This window comes from Diceros bicornis, chromosome 22, assembly GCF_020826845.1.
Source record: "Diceros bicornis minor isolate mBicDic1 chromosome 22, mDicBic1.mat.cur, whole genome shotgun sequence".
Lineage (NCBI taxonomy): Eukaryota > Metazoa > Chordata > Mammalia > Perissodactyla > Rhinocerotidae > Diceros > Diceros bicornis.
In genome coordinates, this window is record NC_080761.1 from 38,087,793 (window position 1) to 38,112,227 (window position 24,435).

At 44.1% G+C, this 24,435-nt stretch overlaps 1 protein-coding gene across 2 annotated transcripts in view; it reads right to left on the reverse strand.

Moving 5' to 3' along the window:
• TTC39B (tetratricopeptide repeat domain 39B) overlaps positions 1-22,501 on the reverse strand; it is a 129,807-nt gene extending 107,306 nt beyond the window's left edge. Inside the window, exon 1 of one of the 2 annotated variants that reach the window (XM_058565823.1) lies at positions 22,338-22,501. In XM_058565823.1, the coding sequence (XP_058421806.1) occupies positions 22,338-22,379 (42 nt within the window). In that variant the 5' untranslated portion in view covers positions 22,380-22,501. The remainder of the gene's footprint in view (positions 1-22,337) is intronic. The other variant, XM_058565820.1, reaches the window with a different exon arrangement.
• Between the last annotated feature and the right edge of the window lie 1,934 nt (positions 22,502-24,435).

Consider the following 24,435-nt stretch of genomic DNA (forward strand, 5'->3'; position numbering starts at 1 on the left):
GTGAGTTAGATTTTATTGAAGGATTCACTCCAACCTGAGAGTGGTAAGGTAGTACATTTCCAATGTAGGACAGTGGGAAACATAAATTTAGGCCCGGAAGTTAGACCTGTCTGGGTCTCAATCTCGGCTCCACTCAGACGTTGTGGGGGTTCCAGCTCTCTGAATCCTCTCCTTCCTGATGTGTAGATGGGGATTCCAACCACCTCCCCGGATGGTTTTACGAATGCTAGTGAGATAAGGGATATCTGAGGTCTGACATGAAACAGGCTCAATAAATACAATTTGACAGGATACTAAATTCTCAGATAGGGGACGAATCAGTGGACTCATGGAGACAGAGCTGGGATCCTTCACTGTGTTTCCTCGACAGCTCTTTTTCACACCAAAGATTCTGCGCCCTCTTTTGGAAGAGAGAAAAGGAGATGAATGTGGGAATATTTACAGCAAATAGTGTACTCAAAAGTGTTAACTGCCTTTACTCCTCCCGCCTTAAAATGTCTTCACCTCCTATCCTCTAACGCCCAGACCTTTCTTACTCAGGAGGTTTCACCCAGCATGACAAACATAATTTACGGGCACAGAGCCCAGGACCTCAGCTCACTGGGAAGCAGAGTGACCTTGGCCAACACCGTGTGACCTCGGCCAATACATTCGACCTCCCAGGACTCCAGCCTCCTCATGAGGAAAGCAGAGAAGGCGGCAGAGATACCATCCCTTACTCAAACTCCTCAATTCTCCGAATTAAACAGAACTCCTCCCCAGTAAGCCAGCTGTTTGTCCACCACACATCCCGCAGGGAGCGCTGGTATTCAGAAGGACCGTATCCAAATGGAGTGCTGAGCTCTTCAAAGCCATACCAGAGGTCCTAACTTGATCCTGGATGGCGAGATGGTGTACGTACCAAGCAAAGCAGTTCACACAATGATTCCTCAGAATTTCTAACAACTTCTAGCCAAGCACAGAGAAACCATGAGAATTAAAAAGGAACCACCAGGGCCGCCCCCGTGGCTTAGCGGTTAAGTGCGTGCGCTCCGCTGCTGGCGGCCTGGGTTCAGATCCCGGGCGCGCACCAACGCACCGCTTCTCCGGCCATGCTGAGGCCGCGTCCCACATACAGCAACTAGAAGGATGTGCAACTATGACATACAACTATCTACTGGGGCTTTGGGGGGAAAAAAAAAGGAGGAGGATTGCCAATAGATGTTAGCTCAGGGCCGGTCTTCCTCAGCAAAAAGAGGAGGATTAGCACGGATGTTAGCTGATCTTCCTCAAAAAAAAAAAAAAACGGAACCACCAGATGTCACTCTCACAAAAAAAGAACTGAATTGAACAGCATTGCTTCAGTTTCTACTAACACATAGATGTGTGTGTGAAAAAGATGAAAGTTATGAAGGAAAAGAAAATATCCCTTTCTGCCTTTCATTATAAATACAGAGTTGAGTTGCAACTGACGTCAGGGGTTAAGTTCTAAGGTCAGTACTCAAAAGGAAAAGCATGAATAATAAAAATTACCATTGAACAAATACTTTAAATCGCCATCATAATAGAGTACACATGGTTTTGGATATAACCTCTTAGAGGAATGGGTATGTACAAACATAAAATGTGTACAGTGATGGATGGTGTGTAATAAAGAGGGGATGTGCAAAATATAAGTTTTTTACAATGGTGTATTATTGAATTTGTTTAACATAAAAGAGCAAACTATTTTATTCCCCTGTACCTATTCCTCAGCTACTATTTTTATGTTGTAATATGAACCTTGGCAATCACTTATATGTCAAGTACCTCTAGCGCTAACCCTACCTAATCTACAGTAAACAGGAATATCTAGGGCATTCCATTCTTGCAGGGGAATCATTTTACACAAAACAAACAAATAGAACCAAGAGACTGAGTTTTAACATTTTAAAATGTTTAATTTGGAAACCATCACTAGTGGAGGTATTTTAAAATTAAAATGAACAGAGTTTATAGCATCTTCCCATGAATAAATAATCATAAATTCCACTTATTAACACTATGCTGGACATTTAGATGCTTATTTCTAATTCATAAACAATCATAAAAAGCAAGCTTTTCTCCTCTACTATTACTACCACCACTATGTGCTGATGATAATAATAACAATAACACGTAACACCATTGAGTGCCAAGCACTGCTCTAAATCCTTACCACACATTAACTCATTTAATCTTCATAAAGACCCAATGAGACACGACTATTATTATGTCCAAATGAGAAAACTAAGACTCATAGAAATTTAATTAACTTATCCAACACGCCATAGCTGAGCCTCAGTTTCTCCATCTGTGCAGGAAGAATTGGCAGTAAGAATTATCGCAGTTAGACCTCACAACACTGCTGTAAATATATTTAACGCATCTAGCACAGTGCTGACACTAATAAATAATCTCTTGTTACCCGTAAAGTGCCTCTTGGCAGTAAGAATTCCGGTTCAGCCTCCTCCTTGGCTGACATGTTCTGGTGTCCCCAGATAGATCAGACCACTACCACAGAGGTCGGCAAACTACAACCAACGGGCCAAATCCAGCCTGCTGCCTGTTTTTGTAAATAAAGTTTGATTGGAACACTACCATGTTCAATTATTTACATATTGTCTACGGCCGTTTTCCTGTTACAACCACAGAGCTGAGGAGCTGCAAGTGAGATCATATGATCTACAAAGCTGAAAACATTTACTCTCTGTCCTTTTACAGAAAAGGTTTGCCTACCTTTGCCCAAATGGCTAAAACATCGAATCTCCTTCTCTAACCCCACTGGCTGTTTTGAGGATAGAACGAGAAAGAGATGTGAAAAATCTAAAAAATAGTAGGAATCATTTACCAAAAAAAAAAAAAAAAACCCACAGGCTTCAAGCCTTCAATTCCAGGGGGAAACAACGCTAAGAACATAGGCTGTAGAGTCCCACCAACAGCTCTATCATTCATTAACTATGTGTGGCCTTGGGCAAGTTACTTAGCTTCTCTAAGACTCATATTCATCATTGTAAAACGGGAATAACAATAATACCAAACTTACAGGTTGAAAGAATTAAATGAGATGTATGTAGGGTTTAGCGTGGTGTCTGGTCCATAGTAAGTACTGATAATGTCAGCTCCCATTAAATTATTGCTTTCATTATTATTACTGCAGGGAAAAGTTATAAGTCCAAATATTGGACCACTCAGACAGTACTTTCCCTTCCAGGGTACTTTCTCTAGCCTCATGAGAATAACAGGTGCTGGCAAAGCAGAGATGCTGCGAATTGTGATCTGTTCTTCTGTGGCAGTCTGAGAGAAAAGACTTGGATATATTCATTTCTGTTAAGATTAAATTCTCTTCCACTCCCACCAACATTCCCCTCTCAACAGCAAGAAATTTTCAGCAAGAAGCTAAATGCCTACCTACACATTGTAATAGGTAGACAAATAAACTTTACACTGTAAAACAAATTAACTGAATCAATTCCATCATAAGTGAAATGCTATTTTAGTTTCTAACAAGAATCATTAAATATGGAAACTTATTCAAAACCAGCAGAAAGGAGAAGCTTCCAGAAGGGATTAGTATAATAGATCATGTCATTAGTATCTTGAACTCAATATACATTATATGTGAAAAAAAAAATTTTTTAAGAATTTAAAATTCTAAACATGTAAAACACAAATACAAAAATTCTGGTAAAACTAATGCATTAAAAAGAATTTGAAATAACCGCAGAGGGGCACCAGGGAACTGATGTGTTTGGGGCTGATGCAAATGTTCAATATCTTGATTACAGCGGTGGTTAAATGGGTGGATACATTTTTGAAGCTTAATCTGTACAGTTAACATGGATACATTTTCTTCCATATAAATTATACCTTGATAAAGTTGCTTTTTAAAAGAATTTGGGAAAAAGTAAGTATAAAAAATTTCCATATCAAGTGTTAAAAATTTGGAAGCTGATGATATCATAATGGTAACACTCCTAAGACACTCTTTATGTGCCAGGCACTGTTCTATACACCTTTACACATATTAACTCATTTGCTCTTCATAACAACCCTCTGAAGTGGCTTACTATTATCCCCAGGTTACCAATGACAAAACTGGGACACAGAGAGATTAAGTAACTTGCCCAAGGTCACAAAGCATCTAAGTGACAGAACCTGGATTTGAACCCCAAAGTCTAACTTCAGAATCTGTGATCTATATTCATTCTCATTCAAACCCTTCAGACTGTTTTTTCAGAAACAGTTGAATTTTGTAAATTCAACCCTGATCTATTTCAAAAAAATAAACTTCATCAAACCAAACCAGAGGCACAGAGAGAATCTAACTTCTCTTCATGCCATATAGGTCGATTGCAAAACTAGGTGTGTGGTTATTTGTTTCAGGTCTGTCTTCCTCCAGGCAGCAGGTTCCATGAGGCATATCCATGGGAACCAAGCACAGTGCCTACACACAGCAGCTGCACCAGAAATCCTACTTGAAGCAATGAATAAAGAAACAAACGAGTGGACCCAGGAATGCACAAATGCATTTAGTCACACCTCAAGTGTCGCTGTAGATAGAAATTTTGTTCGTGTGTGTGTGTGTGTGCGCATGCGTGTACACACCAGTTTCTAAAGTCGATGTAAAGGTTATTCTGATTAACAAGCTATAAAACTGTTATTGAACACATCAGCTCTCTGTCACTATGTGGATATATAAAATATTTTTTAGCACATTTATGCACCAAGCATTACACTTTGCCTTTTAATGTATGGTCTCATATAAACCAGACAGCGTTTCTCTAAAATAAGTGGAATTATCATCCCAAAGCTAATAAATGGTTCACACACAGGCCTATCTGACTTTACAGCCTGAGCTTCTATCCACCATGCCATGAAACCTGACGAGGAGTTCCAAAGTTACCTGAAAGGAAAACATTTTATAGGATTTTCCTTGCCAAATTAAAACTGTGGAATTGACACAAGAACATATATATATATATATATTTATATATATATATTTATATATATAAATAGACCATAATAAAGAATACAAACACAGATTCTTGTACACATAGGAATTTATTTTATGATTCAGTTAAAATTTTCAATTGGAGAAAGAATAATGAATTATTTAATAAATGATGCTGAGGAAATTAGTTGTCTACTGGGACAACAATGAAATTAAACCCATAGACAAATTTCCAGATAGATTAAAGAGAGATATATAAAAACAAGAGATGAATGTATGGAGAATTTTTTTTATAACCTTGAAACAGGGACAATCTTTCTAAGTAAGACCCCAAACCCAGAAGCCATAAAGAAAGAGTAAAAGATTTGGCTACATAAAATTTTCACACTTCCAAAATAAGCAAATGGCTAGGAGAAAACATTTAAGCCACCTTTACCAGACAAAAAAAAAAAAGTCATCCATAATATATAAAGAACTGTTACAGGCCAATAAGAAAGAGACAGCCAAAAAGAACAACATAAAGAGTGTGAAGAGACAGTTCACTAAAGAAGAAATCCAATAGCCAATAAACTTGGAAATGTGCACTTAAAAAGTAGTATTATTTTGTCCATATAATTGGCAAAAATTTACAAGATTGATACTATTTACAGGTGACAATATTACAGCTGGAAAATGAACATATACTGTTGCTACAGTCTATTTAGAAGTCAGTCTTGCAGTATCTATAAAAAAATTTAAATGCATATACATTAACACAACAATACTACTTCTAGGATTCCATACTATTAAAATATTCATACACATGCACAAAGGTACACCTATTACGGTACACGTTGTATTGGAAAAAATTAGCAATTACCCAAATGATCTTCTATAGGGAAGTAGTTAAATAAATCATGGTACAATTATATTACCCAATTTTCTTCAGTCATTATATAAAGAACAAAGCAAATAGTGGAAATATCTCTAAGGTATATTAAATGAAAAGCCTCGTCCTGGGAAAGGTGTATGGTATAAGATCCCATCTATATTCATAAAAACTCTTAATGCTGATTTCTTCTGAGGAGGGGAAGGCAGGAAACAGTAAAGGAAAAGATCATACTTTGGCTTCCGAATGATTTAAATCTTTTACAAGAATGCTTTTATGTATTATTTATGCAATGTAAAAAAGAATGAACAACTTGAACAATATAAAAAAGGTTAAAATACTACTTGGAGATAAGTAGCTAGAGAAAAACTCCAGTACAGTAAGGTAACACATTTCAACTAAATTTGTTTTATAACCCTGATCCTTTCATGCCCAGTACTGTAAGTGAACAGCACTTTCAATCCCTAGGTAACTTTTTTTTTTAACTTTTAATTTAGAAATAATTTCAAACTTACAGAGAAGTTGCCAGAATAAGAATAGTAAAAAGAACACCTGGGGGCTGGCCCAACGGCATAGTGGTTAAGTTCCACGCACTCCGCTTCAGGGGCCCAGGTTCACGGGTTCGGATCCCAGGCACGGACCTACACCACTCATCAAGCCATGCTGTGGGGGTGACCCACATACAAAATAGAGGAAGACTGGCACAGATGTTAGCTCAGGGCCATTCTTCCTCAAGCAAAAAGAGAAAGATTGGCAACAGATGTTAGCTCAGGGCCAATCTTCCTCATCAAAAAAAAAAGAACACCTGTGTGCCATTTATCCAGATTCATCTATCGTTAATATTTTGCCCCATTTGCTTTATTTTTTTTTAACTTTATTTATTTATTTTTCCCCCCAAAGCCCCAGTATATAGTTGTATGTCATAGTTGCACATCCTTCTAGTTGCTGTATGTGGGACGCGGCCTCAGCATGGCCGGAGAAGCAGTGTATCGATGTAAGCCCGGATCCGAACCCGGGCCACCAGCAGGGGAGCGCACGCACTTAACCGCTAAGCCACGGTGGCAGCCCCCCATTTGCTTTATAATCCACTCCTTCCTCTCCCTCCCCACCTCTCATTCCCATCTTCTCTATCTAGCTACCTAGCTAATATTTTTTTCTGAACCATTTGAGAGTAACTTACATATATTGTGGCCCTTCACCTCTAAATACTTCAGTGTGTATTTCCTAAAAATAAGGATATTCTCTTACATATCCACTTCAGTAAATATAACTACTTTAAACCACTGTTCATATTCCGATTTTGTCAATTGACCCAACAATTTTCCTTTATAGCATTTCCCCTCTATAGTACAGGAGCTAGTCTCAGGTCCACTACAGCATATAGCGATCAGGTCTCCTTCATCTCCTTTAATCTGGAACATGTTCACAGCCTTTGTCTGGTATGACATTGACATTTTTGGAGAATACAGCTTTCCTCTCCTTTTAAATAAAATCTTCTTCATTTAAAGTTTCTCTGACATGTCCTCATGATTGATTCAGGTCAGACTACTACAGAAGGGACACGGTGTCCTTGTCAGGTCATTTATATCTGAAGACACAGATATGCATCTGCCCCCACTGGTGATATTAATTTTGATCACCTGGCCAAGGTGCTGTCTGATTTCTCCACTGCACAGTCTTGCAAGTAATAAGGAGTCTGCGGTGAAACGGTATAAGCCCAGGCAAACGTGCTCCTCGCCCAGATTTGCCCCTGGATTCAGCACTATGATGACAGCTGCCTAACTCGATCTTTACTGTGAGAGCTGAAAACTGATTTTCCAGCTCCAGCACGCCTCCACTTTTACCAGCCCACCTTCGGCATCCTACTGGAAGTGAAAGCCCTCCTCTCTGCCCCATTTATCTATCGAGTTAGTTATCATCCATGTGGACTCAAGGACTCCCATTATTCAAAATGGTCTAGAATACATTACTGTCCTTAATTATTTTCACTTTGTCAATTTGTCCCATATTTGGCCCAAATTTTCTCAAATTGTCCCATATTTGGCCAAGGTAACTTTTAAATTTCTCCTTATTTACCCCCTCTGAGCATATTCTAATACCTAGAACTTGCTTATTGTGAGAATTGTTTTGCCAAGGAATCTTACAAGGTTAAGGCATATTTAAACTTTTGCAATAAGACTCAATTCTTTTTCTGATTCCCTTAGTGAAAACTGACGTAGGTAGCTACTGACTTACATACTTAACACACCAATGTTTATTACAGAATGGACTTTATTAAAATGAGAATATTAAGGGTCTGCCAGATTGGTTGCCACCTGAGGCTAAGTTTCATAGTTAAAGTTTACTCATTGATCTAAATACTTGGAAGGGAACCTAAAGGACGGTCGGCATTTATATCAGAATAATGGACCTCTAAACTTCAAAACTCAGTGTCTTTAAACAGTTTCTTTTTAATTAAGAAAGAGCTATGTATAGTAAAAACTGGCAAAAATGTGCAGCCAATCTGAAAATAAAGCACTGCCAAAATTAAGAAGCTGAGAAACAGCTAGAGACAACAGAACAAATCAATTGTAATAGAGTTTTGGTCCATGGTAACAGAAACTTGGGGAACTTAGTACAATTCACAGAGACAGGAGCTCCTGAGAGCCTCACAGATTTGTGGCTGTAGAGGAAGTGAACTGACCATGGGTGAAAATTAGGTTACACCCGTTAAGCTATACCTATGCGAGATCCAGAAGGCAGAGGTCATTTTCCTGCCCCTTTCTGACCTTTTCTGCTGTCAAACAAGGGTGAGGAAGCTGTTTCAACAGTAGTGCTCCAGTGCGCATTTTCCAGCTGCCTGCGTATAACAAGCAGTAGCAGCAGGAGCTTCTTGATTCCGGCTTCCCGATCCCTGAATCACAGCTTCTGCAAAGTGCTGTGCACTCTTAGCTCTAGAATCATCAGCCACAGAATAGGAGCACCTCCCCTAGTAGGTCAGCTCTGGATGGGACTGAGGGTGCTTCCTAGAGGCCCCACCTGGAACCACTCCTTCAGCCCCTTGGTGCATTTTGTAAACACCTCATTCCCTTCTTCATCTCTTCTGACTTAAACCACCTACAGCAGTTTCAGCTTCCTGCACTGGAACCTGATGGAGTGAGACAGATGACAGAGAAGAAAATAAACCAACAGGATAATACAGATCGTGATCATATCTAAGAGGAAGTAAACAGGATGCGTAATAGAAAAAAGAGAAAGGCTGCTTTGAAGATGGAACCAGAGGGAAGCTCCACTTGGAAGCTGATCTTTAAAGTGAGCCCGGAAAGATGAGAAGGAGCTGGTCATGTGACGGCCTGGTGAAGTCGGCCAGGCTGGAGAAACACCCATGTATGAACACTCCAGTGGAAAAGAACTGGGCATGTTCAAGAAACCTAACAGAAGCCAGGGCGGCTACAGCAGAGGAGTGAAGACGAGAGGACAGGAGATGAGCTGGAGGAAGAAAGCAAAAGCCAGACTATGGAGACCACAGGAAGGAGTGTGGATTTTCTTCTAAATGTTATGGAAAGACACTAAAAAGGTATAAGCAGGGGAGTAACATGTCTTAATGTTTGTAAAGGAGCTCTTGGGCTGCAGAGTGGAGGGTGGATTGCTGAGGCAGAGGAAGCAGGGAGACTAGTTAGGATGCTCTCCCAGAGGTGCAGGCATGAGAAGACGGTGGAATGGACTAGGGAGACAGTGGAGATGGAGAGAAGGGGCGGTATGCAGTAAGAGCCATGTTTTGGAGATAGACTCGACAGGACTAGCTGATGACAGGGATGTGGGAGCCAAAGAAGGGCAAATTGAGGGGAACAGAAAGGGAAAATCAAGGGTAAGGCATGGTGGTTGAGCAATGTTGTTTTATTTTTTTTAATTATTTTATGAGGTCATATTGGTTTAAAATATTGTGTAATTTCAGGAGTACATCATTATATATCAGTTTCTGTATAGACTGCATCTTGCTCACCCCCAATAGTCTAGTTTTTATCCATCACCATACATATGTGCCCCTTTACCCCTTTCGCCCTCTCCCCACCCCCTGCCCCTCTGGTAACCACTAATCTGTTCTCCTTATTCATGTGTTTGTTTGTCTTCCACATATGACTGAAATCATATGGTGTCTGTCTTTCTTTGTCTGGCTTATTTCACTTAACATAATACCCTCAAGGTCCATCCATGTTGCAAATGGGACGATTTTGTCGTTTTTTACGGCTGAAATACATATATATATGTACTCCATTGTATATACATACACATTAGAATTTCATTATCCATTCATCAGTTGATGGGCACTTGGGTTTCTTCCACATCTTGGCTTTTGTGAATAACACTGCAATGAACATAGGGGTGTATAAATCTCTTTGGATCGTTAATTTCATGTTCTTTGGATAAATATCCAGGAGTAGGATAGCTGGATCCTATGATATTTCTTTTTTTTTTTTTTAATTTTTATTTATTTATTTTTTTTCCCCCCAAAGCCCCAGTAGATAGTTGTATGTCATAGTTGCACAGCCTTCTAGTTGCTGTATGTGTGACGCGGCCTCAGCATGGCCGGAGAAGCGGTGCGTCGGTGCACGCTTGGGATCCGAACCCGGGCGCCAGCAGCGGAGCGCGTGCACTTAACCGCTAAGCCACGGGGCGGCCCCTGATATTTCTATTTTTAATTTTTTGAGAAATCTCCATACTGTTTTCCACAGTGGCCACACCAGTTTGCATTCCCACCAGCAGTGCACAAGGGTTCCCTTTTCTCCACATCCTCTCCAACATTTGTTATTTTTTGTCTTGTTAATTATAGCCGTTCTGATGGGTGTAAGGTGATATCCCATTATAGTTTTGATTTGCATTTCCCTAATAATTAGTGATGTTGAACATCTTTTCATGTGCCTGTTGGTCACCTGTATATCTCCTTTGGAGAGACATCTGTTCATATCCTCTGCCCATTTTTTGATAGGGTTGTTTGTTTTTTTGTTGTTGAGTTTTATGAGTTCTTTATATATTTTGGAAATTAACCCTTTGTCGGATATATGATTTGCAAATATTTTCTCCCAGTTTGTGGGTTGTCTTTTCATTTTGTTCATGGTTTTCTTTGCCTGAGCAATGTTGTTTTAAATTGTTCCCCCAAAGCCTTGTGTTTGCTCCTGAAATAATTACAGAAAGGACGATTGTCTCCAAATTGCCATAATTGAAATGGAATGCTTTGCGATCTTTAACAAAGAGACAGGAGTTCATTTAAGCATGTCACATGTCCCTTGGTCTTAAAACGTCCTAGCCTAACCTACTGCCATGTGAAACCTGCTTCCCCAGGCATGCAGACCTACAGTCCTGACGTGGATGGGGCTTGTGTACATCAAACAGGGGGACTCTTATCTAAGTTGACATGTAAGCCCCTCCTCCATAAACTACAAACAGGTAAGTCTTTAGAGAAAAAAAAAAGATTCTTTCTAAGCTCGTAGTTTTACATTTCCAATACAATTAGAGATATGATTAGACTTGTGGAGCCTCACACTTTAGTAAAGTCATCTCCACTATTTACGAAATCAGACCAGGTTTGCTTTATGTCCATTGAAAAAGAATTTCAAGAATCTCAATGTTTTCTATTTTGAAAAGTTGTGAGAAATGCCACATATGCACATATTATTACTAAATAGGCAAATTGTAAGAAATGTGAACAGCTCAGGCTTCGGAAAGCATTAAGTGTATGAATAAATGGTAATCACCCTCATTTTGTGAATGCTCCCTATCTACCCCGCTACACTGCATACATTGTTTCATTTAGCCCCACTGTCAGGAGTGAGGAAATCAGGCTCCCAGGGCCTTCCCCTTTGACTTGAGCCAGTTCTCCAAAAGGACATTTACCACTGTTTGTATTTAAAAATAAAAACAAAAACAAAGCCTTCCCTCCCAAAACTGAATCTTAAAATTAATATCAGCAGGGGCCGGCCGGGTGGCGCAAGCGGTTGGGTGCGCGCGCTCCGCTGCGGCGGCCCGGGGTTCGCTGGTTCGGATCCCGGGCGCGCACCGACGCACTGCTTGGCAAGCCATGCTGTGGCGGCGTCCCATATAAAGCGGAGGAAGATGGGCACAGATGTTGGCCCAGGGCCGTCTTCCTCAGCAAAAAAAGAGGAGGATTGGCGGATGTTAGCACAGGGCTGATCTCCTCACAAAAAAAAAAAAAAAAAAAAAAATTAATATCAGCAAATGAATATTTAATATCAAGATGTTCGATATGGCTAGCTGCAGTATTTGATACAATCTTACTGTGATTTCCTTCTTGCTCTGTAAAACTCTACCCATCTGAATGTGTAATGATCAAAAGCAAAGTCTAGGGCCGGCCGTGGCTTAGCGGTTAAGTGCGCGCGCTCCGCTGCTGGCGGCTCGGGTTCGGATCCCAGGCGCGCACTGACACACCGCTTCTCCAGCCATGCTGAGGCCGCGTCCCAAATACAGCAACTAGAAGGATGTGCAACTATGACATACAACTATCTACTGGGGCTTTGGGGAAAAAAAATAAATAAATAAATAAAATTAAAAAAAAAAAAAGCAAAGTCTACAGAGAGTTGCTTTTCAAATCAATGGCTGCAACTGAACATTTACAGTATGGTAGGCACCGGTTAAGGCGTCAGGGCTGCACACAGTGACTCTGTGAGGTGGGCGTTAGAATCTCCATTTGATAAGGAAACTGACAGTCACAGACAGATTAAGTGACTTGCAAGAGGCAGAACCTAACCCATGTCTGCTAACCTGCAAGCTCATCCATGTTCTTTCCTCTCTCCCACGTGCCTTCCTAGGAACAGACACAACAAATCTGAAATTCAGGGGTGCCTGAAAACAGACTGATTTCATTTGACTCTGTGTCCTACTTGAGTCTGTAGCTATGGTGACAGTCCCTTTTATTCAACTGATAATGGCTCAGAAATGCAATTGCTTGCTCATCTTTTTATCAGGAAGCTAACTAAACATGTTAGATAAATAGCATCTGCCTTGGGGAAAAACTAGAATATCAAGAAAAACCATTATCTATATACACTATACATCTTCTGCTTTCTTGCAAATGGGACAAATTATTCATTTGGACAGGGGTTTGCACGCAGCTCTCGAGCCTCTCCTCTGATGACGTCGTGGTGTAGGAGCCCAGTCAACCACTGACCAGATGCACCCTGCTCTGCAATCTTGCTTTTTGATGCCTAACATTTTTGCTTTATCCTCATCATATATAACAGCTGCTCATTTTTATTTCTGCCTGGGAAATTTTAGTTTATCCTGGTGATTTTTAAGTTTTCAATTTTAAGTGTTAAAAATGTATTGAAGTGAGAGCAAATGAATACAAGGAATCTTTATAGGGTGACAGACGTTCTTAAATTGGATTGTGGTGGGGGATGAGGGTGGGCAAAATGGGGGTCAAAACATACAAGCTTCCAGTTAAAAAATAAGTCCTGGGGATGTAATGTACAGCATGGTGACTATAATTAACAATACTGTATTGCATATTTGAAAGTTGCTAAGAGAGTAGATCTTAAAAGTTCTCATCATAGGAAAAAAAATTTGTAACTATGTATGGTGACAGATGTTAACTAGACTTACTGTGGTGATCATTTTGCAATATATACAAATATCAAATCATTACATTGTACATCTAAAACTAATATAATGTTATGTCAATTATACCTCAATTTAAAAAATTAAATTGTGCGGGCCAGCCTGGTGGCAGAGTGGTTAAGTTCAGCGCCCTCCGCTTTGGTGGCCCAGGGTTTGCAGGTTGGGATTCTGGCAGTGGACCTACACCACTAATCAAGCCATGTGGTGGTGGTGACCCACATGCAAAATAGAGAAAGACTGGCACAGATGTTAGCTCACAGCCAATCTTCCTCACCAAAAAAAATATATATATATTAAATTGCGGTGATTGCTGCACAACTCTGTAAATTTACTAACAATCACTGAATTGTACACTTAAAAGGAGTGAATTTTATGGTATGTAAATTACACCTCAATAAAGCTGGGTTTTTTTCCACGTGTACTAAGGTAATGTTAATAGGTTATGGAGGTAAATTCTTCTTTCTGGGTGACAAGATAAAAATATCACATTGTTAGAAACCACTATGAGGAGTTCCTTTGCTGTTTTCTAAGGGGGAGAAGGATCACCTTTTCCTTCTGGAACAACAGGGTACCTACCTCCCATCCCTGCTGGGTGTCGTAGCATGTATGCCAAAAGAGGAATATTTCTCCTTTGAGATGAAGAATTGGTCAGGTGAGGGAACAGCATATAAAAAGCTGGGAAGTGAGAAAGGATTGACCTTTCAGGAGATGGGGCATGGAAGGGGAACTACAAGCACGTCAGCATGGCTGATGTTAAAGGTCATGTTAGATTCCAAACTTCTGGGAACCACCCCAGACCTACTAAGAATGCTTCGTGATGGGACCTACGAATGTGCATCTTAACCAGTCACCCACTATCTATGTACATTAAAGTGTGAGAACCACTGAGCTAAATCCTAAGTAAGGCCTTAAATGCCACGCTAAGGTGTCTACATAATATCTCAAAGGCAATGAGAAGCTGTGACAGATTTTAAGCAGCAAAGTGAGAGTGGACTTGAACTTTAGAAAGAGCGGTCTGGCGTGACACATTGCTTTGGGGGCAGAGCAAGAACCCTAGAGCCCCCTCCAGGGCCCAGGCGTGCACACACTCTGTCACCTCCTTTACCTTTTAACCTCTGATACTAGGGAACCAAACACAAATGTACCTTTTACAGGTCATAGTCTCCTATTAACATCTAGGTGCTACATGAAAACCCTGTAGCAACCTTATGACATTCACACCACTGTTAAAGAGGGGACCACTGCGCACAGCAAAACATCTGGAGAAACCAGAGGTGACCATACATACCATCTATGTGTTGGTAGGCAAAGGCCATTTTCAAAATATTATTGACATTGCCACTTCCCTTGCTGACCGATACTAACACCGCTCTGCTTAAACAGATGGCCCTTTGGACCCATGTTCCCCACTCCCTTCTGTGGTAAGTGGTTTTCCTTCTCCTTAGGGAGAGAAAGGTGTGAGGACTGTAAACTTGCAGAACTGACCCAGCTGGAGTCCTGGGAGTAGCCTGAGAGGTATCTGCATCTATCGTAAAGAAATCCAACGGTGGAAGAGAGCTGTGCAACACCCCGGCTGGGCCGACCTTCGTACAATGCCAGTTCCTTACAGGGTTGGGAAAACAATATCAAGCATCTATATGGTGCAGCCTTAATAAATGATAGGGCTAAGAGCTAATGTTTGTACCCCATATGCTAAGCACTTTATAGGGCTTTAATCCTCACAATAACCCTCTGAAGGAGGTTCTATTATCTCCATTTTACAGATGAAGAAACTGAAGCTTAGAGAGATTAACTTATCCAAGTTTGTACATCGAGAAGCAAGGATTCAAACTCATGTCCGTCTGACTCCAGAACTTATACCATACCACTTCATGGGATGTGCCACATAGATTTCTATTTTTTCCTAGTTTTTGACACCTATATGAGTATTAAGGAAATAAGCTAATTTAAGTCATAAGGCTTACAACACATTACAACCAAACTTACATATGGCCCTGAAGTCACCTAGTACAGGGGTCAGCAAATTTTTTCTCTAAAAGACCAATAAATATTTAGGCCATGTGGGCCATACAATCTGTGTCCCAACTACTCAACTCTGCCATTGTAGTGTGAGAGCAGCCATAGGCAACGCCTTAACAAATGGGCATGGGTGGGTTCCAACAAAACTTTATTTACAAAAACAGGTGGGAAGGAGGCAGGCTACGTGTGCAGGCAAGCCTGCCGCCCTCTGACCTAGTAGAAAGGACATTGAGTGTAGAGTTAGAACCCTTGGCTTCTAATCCTGATTCTGTGCCTAAACCAGCTGAGCCAGCGTGGGCTGGTCACTTCCTGTCTGTTTGTAGGATGTGTGCTTGTGCAGAATTTTCTTCTCCATTGACTGCAAAAATAAGCTAAAACTATACTTGAACACACTAAAACACTTGCTGCAGATTCTTCATCAAACCCATAAATAATGGACAGTGGCAGAAATATCTTATGGTAGAAACATAAGGGAAAAGAGAACTAGCATTTTCAGAGTATTTCCACATGCCAGGTGCTTCTAAAGTGGACTCTTATTCCATCCTCATCGCCAGCCTTATGGGATAGGTATCATTATCCCCATTTTATAAATGAAGAGCGTCAGATAAGGTAAATAACGTGCCCAAGGTCACTCAGCAAATGGGAAGCCAGGTCGCTCCTCAGAACTCGACACTGCTCTGCGCCAGGGGTAGCCGTGCTTGCCCAATGAACATTCGGTCAATGATTGTGCACAGATGATGACTTACGAGTATTTCTGGGAGAGGGTCCTGGAGTCAGGCCTCATCCCCTCTCTCCGCGACTCTCCCACCCTGTCATGTGTCTTGCTCACCTCCTCTCAAAAAGATCATACCCTGTTTGGCCAGAAAAATGATGTGAGAATCAGAGATCTGTTTCCTTTAGTTCTGAGTAGAATGACTGTGACTCATATGTTGAAAAAAGACCAACAACCCTAGAACTCTGGGAAAAAGTGGTCTAAGGAGGCAAAGAGGGAGAAAGGAGGACTGAGGAGACCCCCAGAGAAACCCTGACTGGTCCTGCCGACCACACTAGAGTGGAGGCTCAAGGTGGTTCTGTATCTGAGAACGTAGCTAAGGGTAGGAGTCTATGTGATGAAACGTAAGCCGAGGGAATTACTCAAATGCGTCTGACTTGTCTGTCTCCTCCACCACAGCATTGGAGTTCACAGTCATCTGCGTAAAACTGTACTTTGGAAATGGGGCTGGGAAACGAGAAAGCGAAACCAAGAAATGGGATCATCATTACTTCCTTTATCAAAAAAAAAAGAAAAACATTCCCCAGATAAGGGAGGATACATGGGTCTCCGCTACTGCCAAAAAAGAAAGAAAAAAAACACACCCCAACTCCTTAGTGTTTGAGTCCTATCAAAATCGGCTGGAACACACACAGTACTGCTGTCCTTCCCCAGCCACGTAACTCGCACACACTCTCTGCTCCAGCACAGCAGCCTCCATCGTGCTTCATCCACGCCTGAGATTGTCCCCTGTGCTGCTCTCTCTGCCTGCAAGTATGAAGCAGGGATCTGCTCCTTTGCTGCCCGCTGAAATTTCACCCCTCAATGTCCAGATCAAATGTCGCCATCTAGATCACAGACGTCAAAGCTGAGAAGAACTTCAGAAACAGATCACCAATGTCAATTCCTTCATGTTACCTATGAGGAAACCAAGGCCCAAAAGGGGTAAGGGACTTGCTCTAAGTCACACAGCTGGGAAGTCAAGACTTGGCCTGGAAACCAAGCCAGCTGACCTGGGGGCGGGAGCACGCCCTCACCGTGATGCCCGGGGTGACTGTCCTGTGAGAGCCCTCTCCTCCTACTAGGAGCTCCCGGCCTGCCTACACTCTCTGAACTGTCCCTTACACTCCAGGTCAGAGCTGTCTGTGTACCCACATGCCTGATCATCTGCTCCAGAGGGGTCAAAACCTACCTTACCCAGCTTGTTATCCCAGTACTTAGCAACCTCTGCATATAGGGGGCCTTCAGTGGGCTGTAACAGTCATTCAGTAAACAGAACAAAACAAAACACCAGAAAACCACCCACCTTGGCTTGTCGCCCTCCAATCAGACTCCACGGATTGCCAGAGAGCCACCTACAGTGCTGATCTCTGCACACCTCTCCTCAGCTTAGACCCTTAAACGCACACCATGATATCTACACTTTGGCAGAAAAGACTCAAAACAGCCTTTCCTACCCTTCCAGCCTCGTTTCCTGCCACCCAGAGTACCAGAAGCTCTCCCTCACCTCCGTATCTTATGCCTGCTATTCCTCTCCCTGGAACACACTTCAAGACTTCCCCTCATGCCCAACTCTCTTCTACGTGGCTAACCCTTACTCATCCTGCAAGATCCAGAATTTCTAAGATATGAACTCCTTCAGGAAGCCACCCCTGACTACCCATCCCCCCAGATGAGGTGACCTCCTCTATGCTCCCAAAGCACCCCGACATCCTCCTCTATGGTTCTCAGCACAGACACTGCACCTATTTGTCTACACACCTGCCCCCCTCCCCCACCAGCCCATACCTTAGGGCAAGAGCTGTGTTTGCCTCTCCAGCACCTGGCACAATACCCAGTGACATTAAATTAGACTGAATCATTCTTCTCACTTACTAGTTAAAATCAGACCCAACAACTATATATAATGCACTATTTCACTACAATATTGTAAACGACGTAGGCCCTATGTACACGTCAGCATAATATCAGCCATACCAAGGGGACATGTCCACAGATCTCAGCAAAAAAGCATTTACTACACACCCAGTCTTTAAATGAAAAGCATAGGATGCATCATGAACTTAGGAACCGCCAGGCATTCAACACTTGAGGAGTCCCTTTGGAGAGGTGTGGTGACCTAACCAACATGGCCAACTGGCCAGAGTGGCTCCGGGTGCACGACCGATTTCCATTAAGCACAGTAAGCACAGCGGCGGGAGAAGAGAGTTCCGACCCAGCCAGGAACCAAAGGGAGGCCTGACAAAGGGAAGCTCCCCAAGGAAGCTCACAAGCACCCAGTGAGTCCCCAGGTACTCATTTCCTGAGAAGTGAGCACACAGTGACTTCAGGAGACGCCCCTGACATGGCCACTGGGGCACCCGAGGCTGGAGGCAGCAGGCTGTCAGCACATGGCTGGATGGAAACCATGAGCCTCACAGAATTCACAGTGTCAGCTTCACCCTGTGGATAATTAGTCTAATCGACCCTGGGCAGGGAACGAAGATAAGAAGGCAAACAGCTAATACAAGGAAGAACTGATAGTCGCCTAGAGAAGCATACCTGCACTACTGGACGTGAAGGAAGGAAGGGGGTCTCCGAGTGCAGGGAGAGGAGAAAATGAGGGCACATTTCACTGAGAAAGCAGCATTCCCAGAATAGATGGGATTCAAGAGATTCAGGATTGAACATTTCAGGAAAAGTGCCTGTTTGTTAACCTGAGCAGGAGTCAGGCTGATGGTAAGCTGATGCTATTTCTTCCTCCCACTCACCTGCATAATCAATTTACACACACTGTCTTAACCCTGCCCAGATTCACCCACTCTTAAACAAATGGCCAAGCTCCCTCAGTAAGAAAAGTCACGGTGAGCCACAGGGGTACACGTCTTCTGCGTGAGTCCCTCCCCTCCTCTACACCCACATGAAGTGGCTGGGGTTGAACCCTACGGGAACTCAGAATCATCACTGAACAGCTCCTCCCTCCCTCCCCCCCATTCCCCTGACGCTCAAACTGGGGAACCGGCCACCAAGCCAATTCCTCCTCCACACCCTCACGGAGAAGTCCCTCAAATCTGGCCTCTTCTCTCCCAGCCCACGGCCTCTGCTCCACTTCAGTCCTCACCACCTCCCACAGTAACGGCTCCAACAGCCTCTTGCCCTTCCTGCTGCCACCTCCACAATCTGGCTGCATCAACTTCACCAGATTGATCTTTCCAAAATAAATAATCTTATCACACCTGCCTAGTTAAAAAAACCTTCCAGATCCCCATTCTCTAGGAGATATAACCCTAAGTGCTTAGTATGACATTCCAGACACTGCACCCAGTGATCCAAGCTGGCCTCTGCCGTCTCAGCCCTCACGCCTCTCCTTCCACGTGCTGGGTGCCCTGCTGAACCCAGGGTGTGCTCTCATTCCCAACCATCTCAGCGTCCACCCAGGCCTGCACCTTATTCCACTTGCCCCACCCAGTACAATCTTTCTCACCCAAGACCCAGTTCAAACGACCATTTCTTCTTCACCACTTTCACTTTGACTTGGACATCCCTTTCACTTCCCTAGAATATCAAATAGTGGCCACAAAGACCATCAAACTTATATTTAAGTGTTTGAAAAGCTTCCCAGCCAAAATAAACTATTTTAGTTTCACAAGCCCAGTGAAGATGAAAAGCAGGGTCTTGTTCACTTGTGGGTAGAGCGCTTCGGCCCTTTGAAAGTTAGGGACTTGCTACCAGTAAGTCAAGGGCACCCAGTCTACAATGCACTACTTCTAACTTGCTTACTCTGCCTTGAGCTCTTTTCTAGAGTTCTTGTCCACATGTCATATCTCCCTACCCAGACTGAGAGCCTAGAGAGCCAAAGTTGTGTCTTCTCTTTCTAAGGCACCTACCAAGTCTGAGCACAGTGCAAATGTGCAAAATCAATAAATGTCTGCGAAATCAATAAACGTTTGCGAAATGTTTGCAAAAGTTACACCAACGTAAATGGTGCACCATTTACGGGACAAAAGTGGATTTGGCGCGAACAAAAAATTGTTCGTACTTTGCTCATCTCCGAGGACCAGTATACTACTTAACATATAATAGGAGCCTAGTGGTCACTGAATTTAATAAATAAATGAATGATACGGCAAAAACTGAGAAATCATTAAGCAACATCGTTTCTGCAGTCATCCATTCATTCAACAAATATTTATTTACCAAGCACCCATGTGCCAGGATCTCTGTGGCTCTGAAACCTAACTTCCTCCCAGAGCCAGAGCCCTGCTCCCTAGCTAATGCATCTCAGTGCTTGGGGTCATCTTGTAGGCAGTGGGCATAGCCAAGGTGGCCATGTCTCAATAATGCCCAGGACAGTCCCAGTTTACGCCTACTCTCCAAGCATTAATTATTAACAGCATCCCCTTTCTCTCTCAACAATGCCCGGGTCTAGACAATTATATAACCCTGAGAGTAGTCAATCTTTCTCGACAAGCAGGCTAGGGATTCAAAACTTTCACTCCACATTTACTAGCTACTTCCACTCTTGTTTCCTCACTTATAATACCGGCAGGACACTGATTAAACTAAATGGTTATACACAGAAAAGCAGCTCGGGACAAGGCTGGGACATCAGATTGAGACCACACTGTAGAGAGCTTTGCATGCCAGGTACATGGATATTTAATTTAATCTACTACAAGGGGCCATAAAAACTTCTGAGGAAGGGCATGAATGTACCGTCAGAGCATCATGAAAGTGTTACGATCTCGATGACAGAAAAGAACTAAGACAGGAGGAATGAAAAAGAGCTGGCTCCAGGTCACACCAAAAAGACAGCCTAAAGCTATAAATAAAAGTTGTCACAGATGAAAATAGCAACAAATATGTTATTTCATCATTTGCCTTTACCTATAGCTTAAAAGTTTCAACAACGAACAGATGTAGCTGAGCAAGCTCTAGTCCATCGGCCTGTGTCCTTAGGGCCATTACTGCAAGGGACAGGCTGTAAGGAAGGTTTTGGACTGCCCGGCTTGCCCTCTTGTCTGCCAGTCGAGTAAAGGAGCCGGAGTTCGGTTGTGTTTGTTTTTATTTTAAGGGCTACACTTTAAACATAGTATTCGTTGTCAGGAGTTTCCGGACATCGAAGAGATGGGCAGGAATCTTCACCCGCCTCCTCCAGATCTTCCACTATTGCATCATTTGCAACTAAGCCTCCTCAGGCAGCGACTAGTCAAATTTAAGGCAGGTAAAATGGCAGCAGCAGCAGCTGTGTGTGGGAGCTGCCGCCGCCGGCCTCGACTTCAAGAGCAAGAGCGCGTCTCTCCGGCGCGGCCAAGCGCTGAAAGGAACAGTCAATAAATCAACAGGTCCGGCGCGCCCGCCCGAGGGTGCCCAGACCCCGGCGCGCGGCCGCAGGAGGAAGCGGCCAATTACCTAAAAACAGCCGAGGCGACGGGAGGCCGGAGTCGTTCTCAAAGCGCCTCCCCTCCGTCTACCGCCGACACTGGGGACCTGCCTGGGAAAAGCCCGGGCCCCGCGGACGGAGGGGAAAGCACCAGGTCCTGGGCTGCTGTTCCGCTCCCCTAGCCCTCCAGCCCCTCGGCAGCCCCTGCCCTGCCCGCTCGGTCAGACACCCCTGGGGCTCCTTCTTCCTCCGGCTGTGCCCGCTCCTCTCATATCATCGATTGTAAGCCTTTCGGTTCTGCCACCGGGAAACTTCCATAGAAGGTGAGATTCCCAGGTCAAGAGACGATTCCACAAACCCCAGAGGACCAGTGTCGGGACTTCAGGGTCAGACCTCATCAAGCCCAGGCGTCCCTGGCGAAGCTCAGAACAGCTCGGTGCTGCGGGTCCTGCGCTCCCGCGCGCTCGCACCCATCCACCCGCCGAGCGGACGTGGTGGCCTCCATCCCCACGACCCCACGGTGCCGGCGCCCCGAACCTCGGCAGCGGCCCCGCTCCGAACCCCGCAGAAGCCTCCTCGCTCCTGCGGGGACAGACGTCCCAAGGCTGGATGCCGCCCCCTCCCCCCGCAGCCCTTGCCCTTGCCTCTTCCTCCAGGCGGGAGGCTGCCTGTCCCAGACCCGGGACCAAGGGGGCGGGACCTTGCCGTCCCGGCCAGGCTCGCTCATCCCTCCCGTGCTCCAAGGGCAGTGCCCGCACTTCCCACCGGCCAGTACCTCGTCCGCTTCCAGCTCTTCTCCGTTGCCTACGAGCGCCATGTTCCACCTCCGGCTGCCGCCGCCCAAAAACCAAGCAGGGAGCTCAGAGCCGACTCGGTTTCTCGGCTCCGGGCTCAGCCCAGCGCCGGCGAGGGAGGAAGGGGGCGGCCCCGCGCTCCCGCCGGGTCCCGGGCGGGGCCCGCGCGCAGCTAGGCGAGGGCTTTCCCCGCCCCCGGCGCCCGCAGAGCCGCAGCGCACCCATTTCCCGAGCGGGGCCGGCGGCCCGCCCGCCACAAGCTCCGCCCCGCACAGGCCTCGCCCCGCCCCCCCACGGGGCTCAGACCCGAGCGGCCAACCAGGTTCCCGCAACGCGTCTCCGCTCCCAGCCGGGCGCGGCCTCGGACCGATGTGGGCGGGGTCATCCCGTGGGCGGAGTCACCCGGTGGGCGGAGTCACTTCGCGGACTGAGATTTCGCCGGGCCCGCCCACCCTCTGGGAAAGTACCCGGGAGTGTCCGCTTCCTGCGCTCTGCCGAGGACTAGCACTCGTCTGCAGCCAGGAGAGCGCCGGGTTGGCGAGGCCAAGGTTGAAGCCGCGCTACCTCTGAGGCCCGCGGAAGCGTCCACCTGGTCATTAGCCCAATGCCGGTCCGCTTCCCTCACCAAGTGACACTGCGTCTCGCAGATGGTGTGGCTAGAGGGCAGCTTTGGGTCACGGTCACTGGTCACCCGAAGGACCCTGTCACACCACCTGCCCGGACACTAGGTCAGGAGCATCGTCTTCAGATGCAGGGGCGCTATATTTGCTTCTGTATATGCTTGAAAAAGAAAAGAAAAACCACGGGACAGACATTTATGCAACTTAGAGCTTCTCTACCCCTCTTTCCACTTCCCTGTCACGTTTACATCCCCACAGCATCCGCACTGACCCGATCTGTAACCCAAAACACATGTGTATAATCCGTGCTTGAACTATAAGCTCCATGAGGGAGGCTGCCTGTCTTCTTCAAGGCTGTATCCTCAGCATCTAGAACAGTGCCTTGTGCATAGTAGATGCTCAACAAATATTTGTTGGCTAAGTTTAGAAATTGATTCTTGCTTCCAACATGTAAAATAATTGAACTATCCAACTGGAAAATTAAAAGCTATATTTTTTAGGGTTGTTTTTGTTATTGTTGTTTTGGTCAGCTTTATTTTACATACGATAAAATTCACCAAGTTTAAGTGTGTAATTCGATGACAAATGTTTACAAAACACCATTGTAGTCATAGCATAGAACAGCCCAAAAAGTTCCCTATGCCCCTTTGCTGTCAATTTCCTACCCCCACTCCCTGGCCTCTGGCAACCACTGATCTGCTTTCTATCACCATTGTTTTGCCTTTCTAGAATTTCATATAAATTGAATCATAGAGCATGTGGTCTTTTGTGTCTGGCTGGCGAAAGGCTATTTAATGGTCATCCAGTGATAATTATAAAAATAGTTAACATTTATTGAGCACTTACTATGTGCCAGGACCATGCTGAGCCCCTTGCATATATTATCTCATTTATCTTTCACAACCCCATGAAGTAGCTAGTTATCTTACAGATGAGTAAACTGAGGCTTAGACAGTTTAAGTAGCTTACTTGAGGTCAGATAGCTATTAAGCAAATAGGGATGTCAGAATCTGAACTTCAGCAGTCTGACTCTAGGGCGCGGCTGGTAACCATTGCTGTGCACTGCCCCCAGCTACCCACCCCGCTTTCTTTCTCCCTATTTGTTTCAGGAGAGCAGCTGCCTGCACATGTCTGTTACACACATTTTCAGTGAGTCATCTTTGCATCCTTGAAATTTGCTCTACGACTTTAATGAGTCACTATATACTCTTATACTAGAAAAATAAAATGGCTCTCCCTCATAAACAATGGGAAAAAATGGGTTAGATTGTGGTGATGGTTGCACAACTCCAAGAATTTACTACAAATCATTGAATTGTATGCTTATAATGGATGAATTTTATGGTTATGTACATTATATCTCAATGAAGCCAATTTTTAAAACTGGTTAACACATTCTTTGGGTGCTCTTAGAATCATATATGGTGCTAGAAGGGACCAAGAAGTCATTAATTCCAAC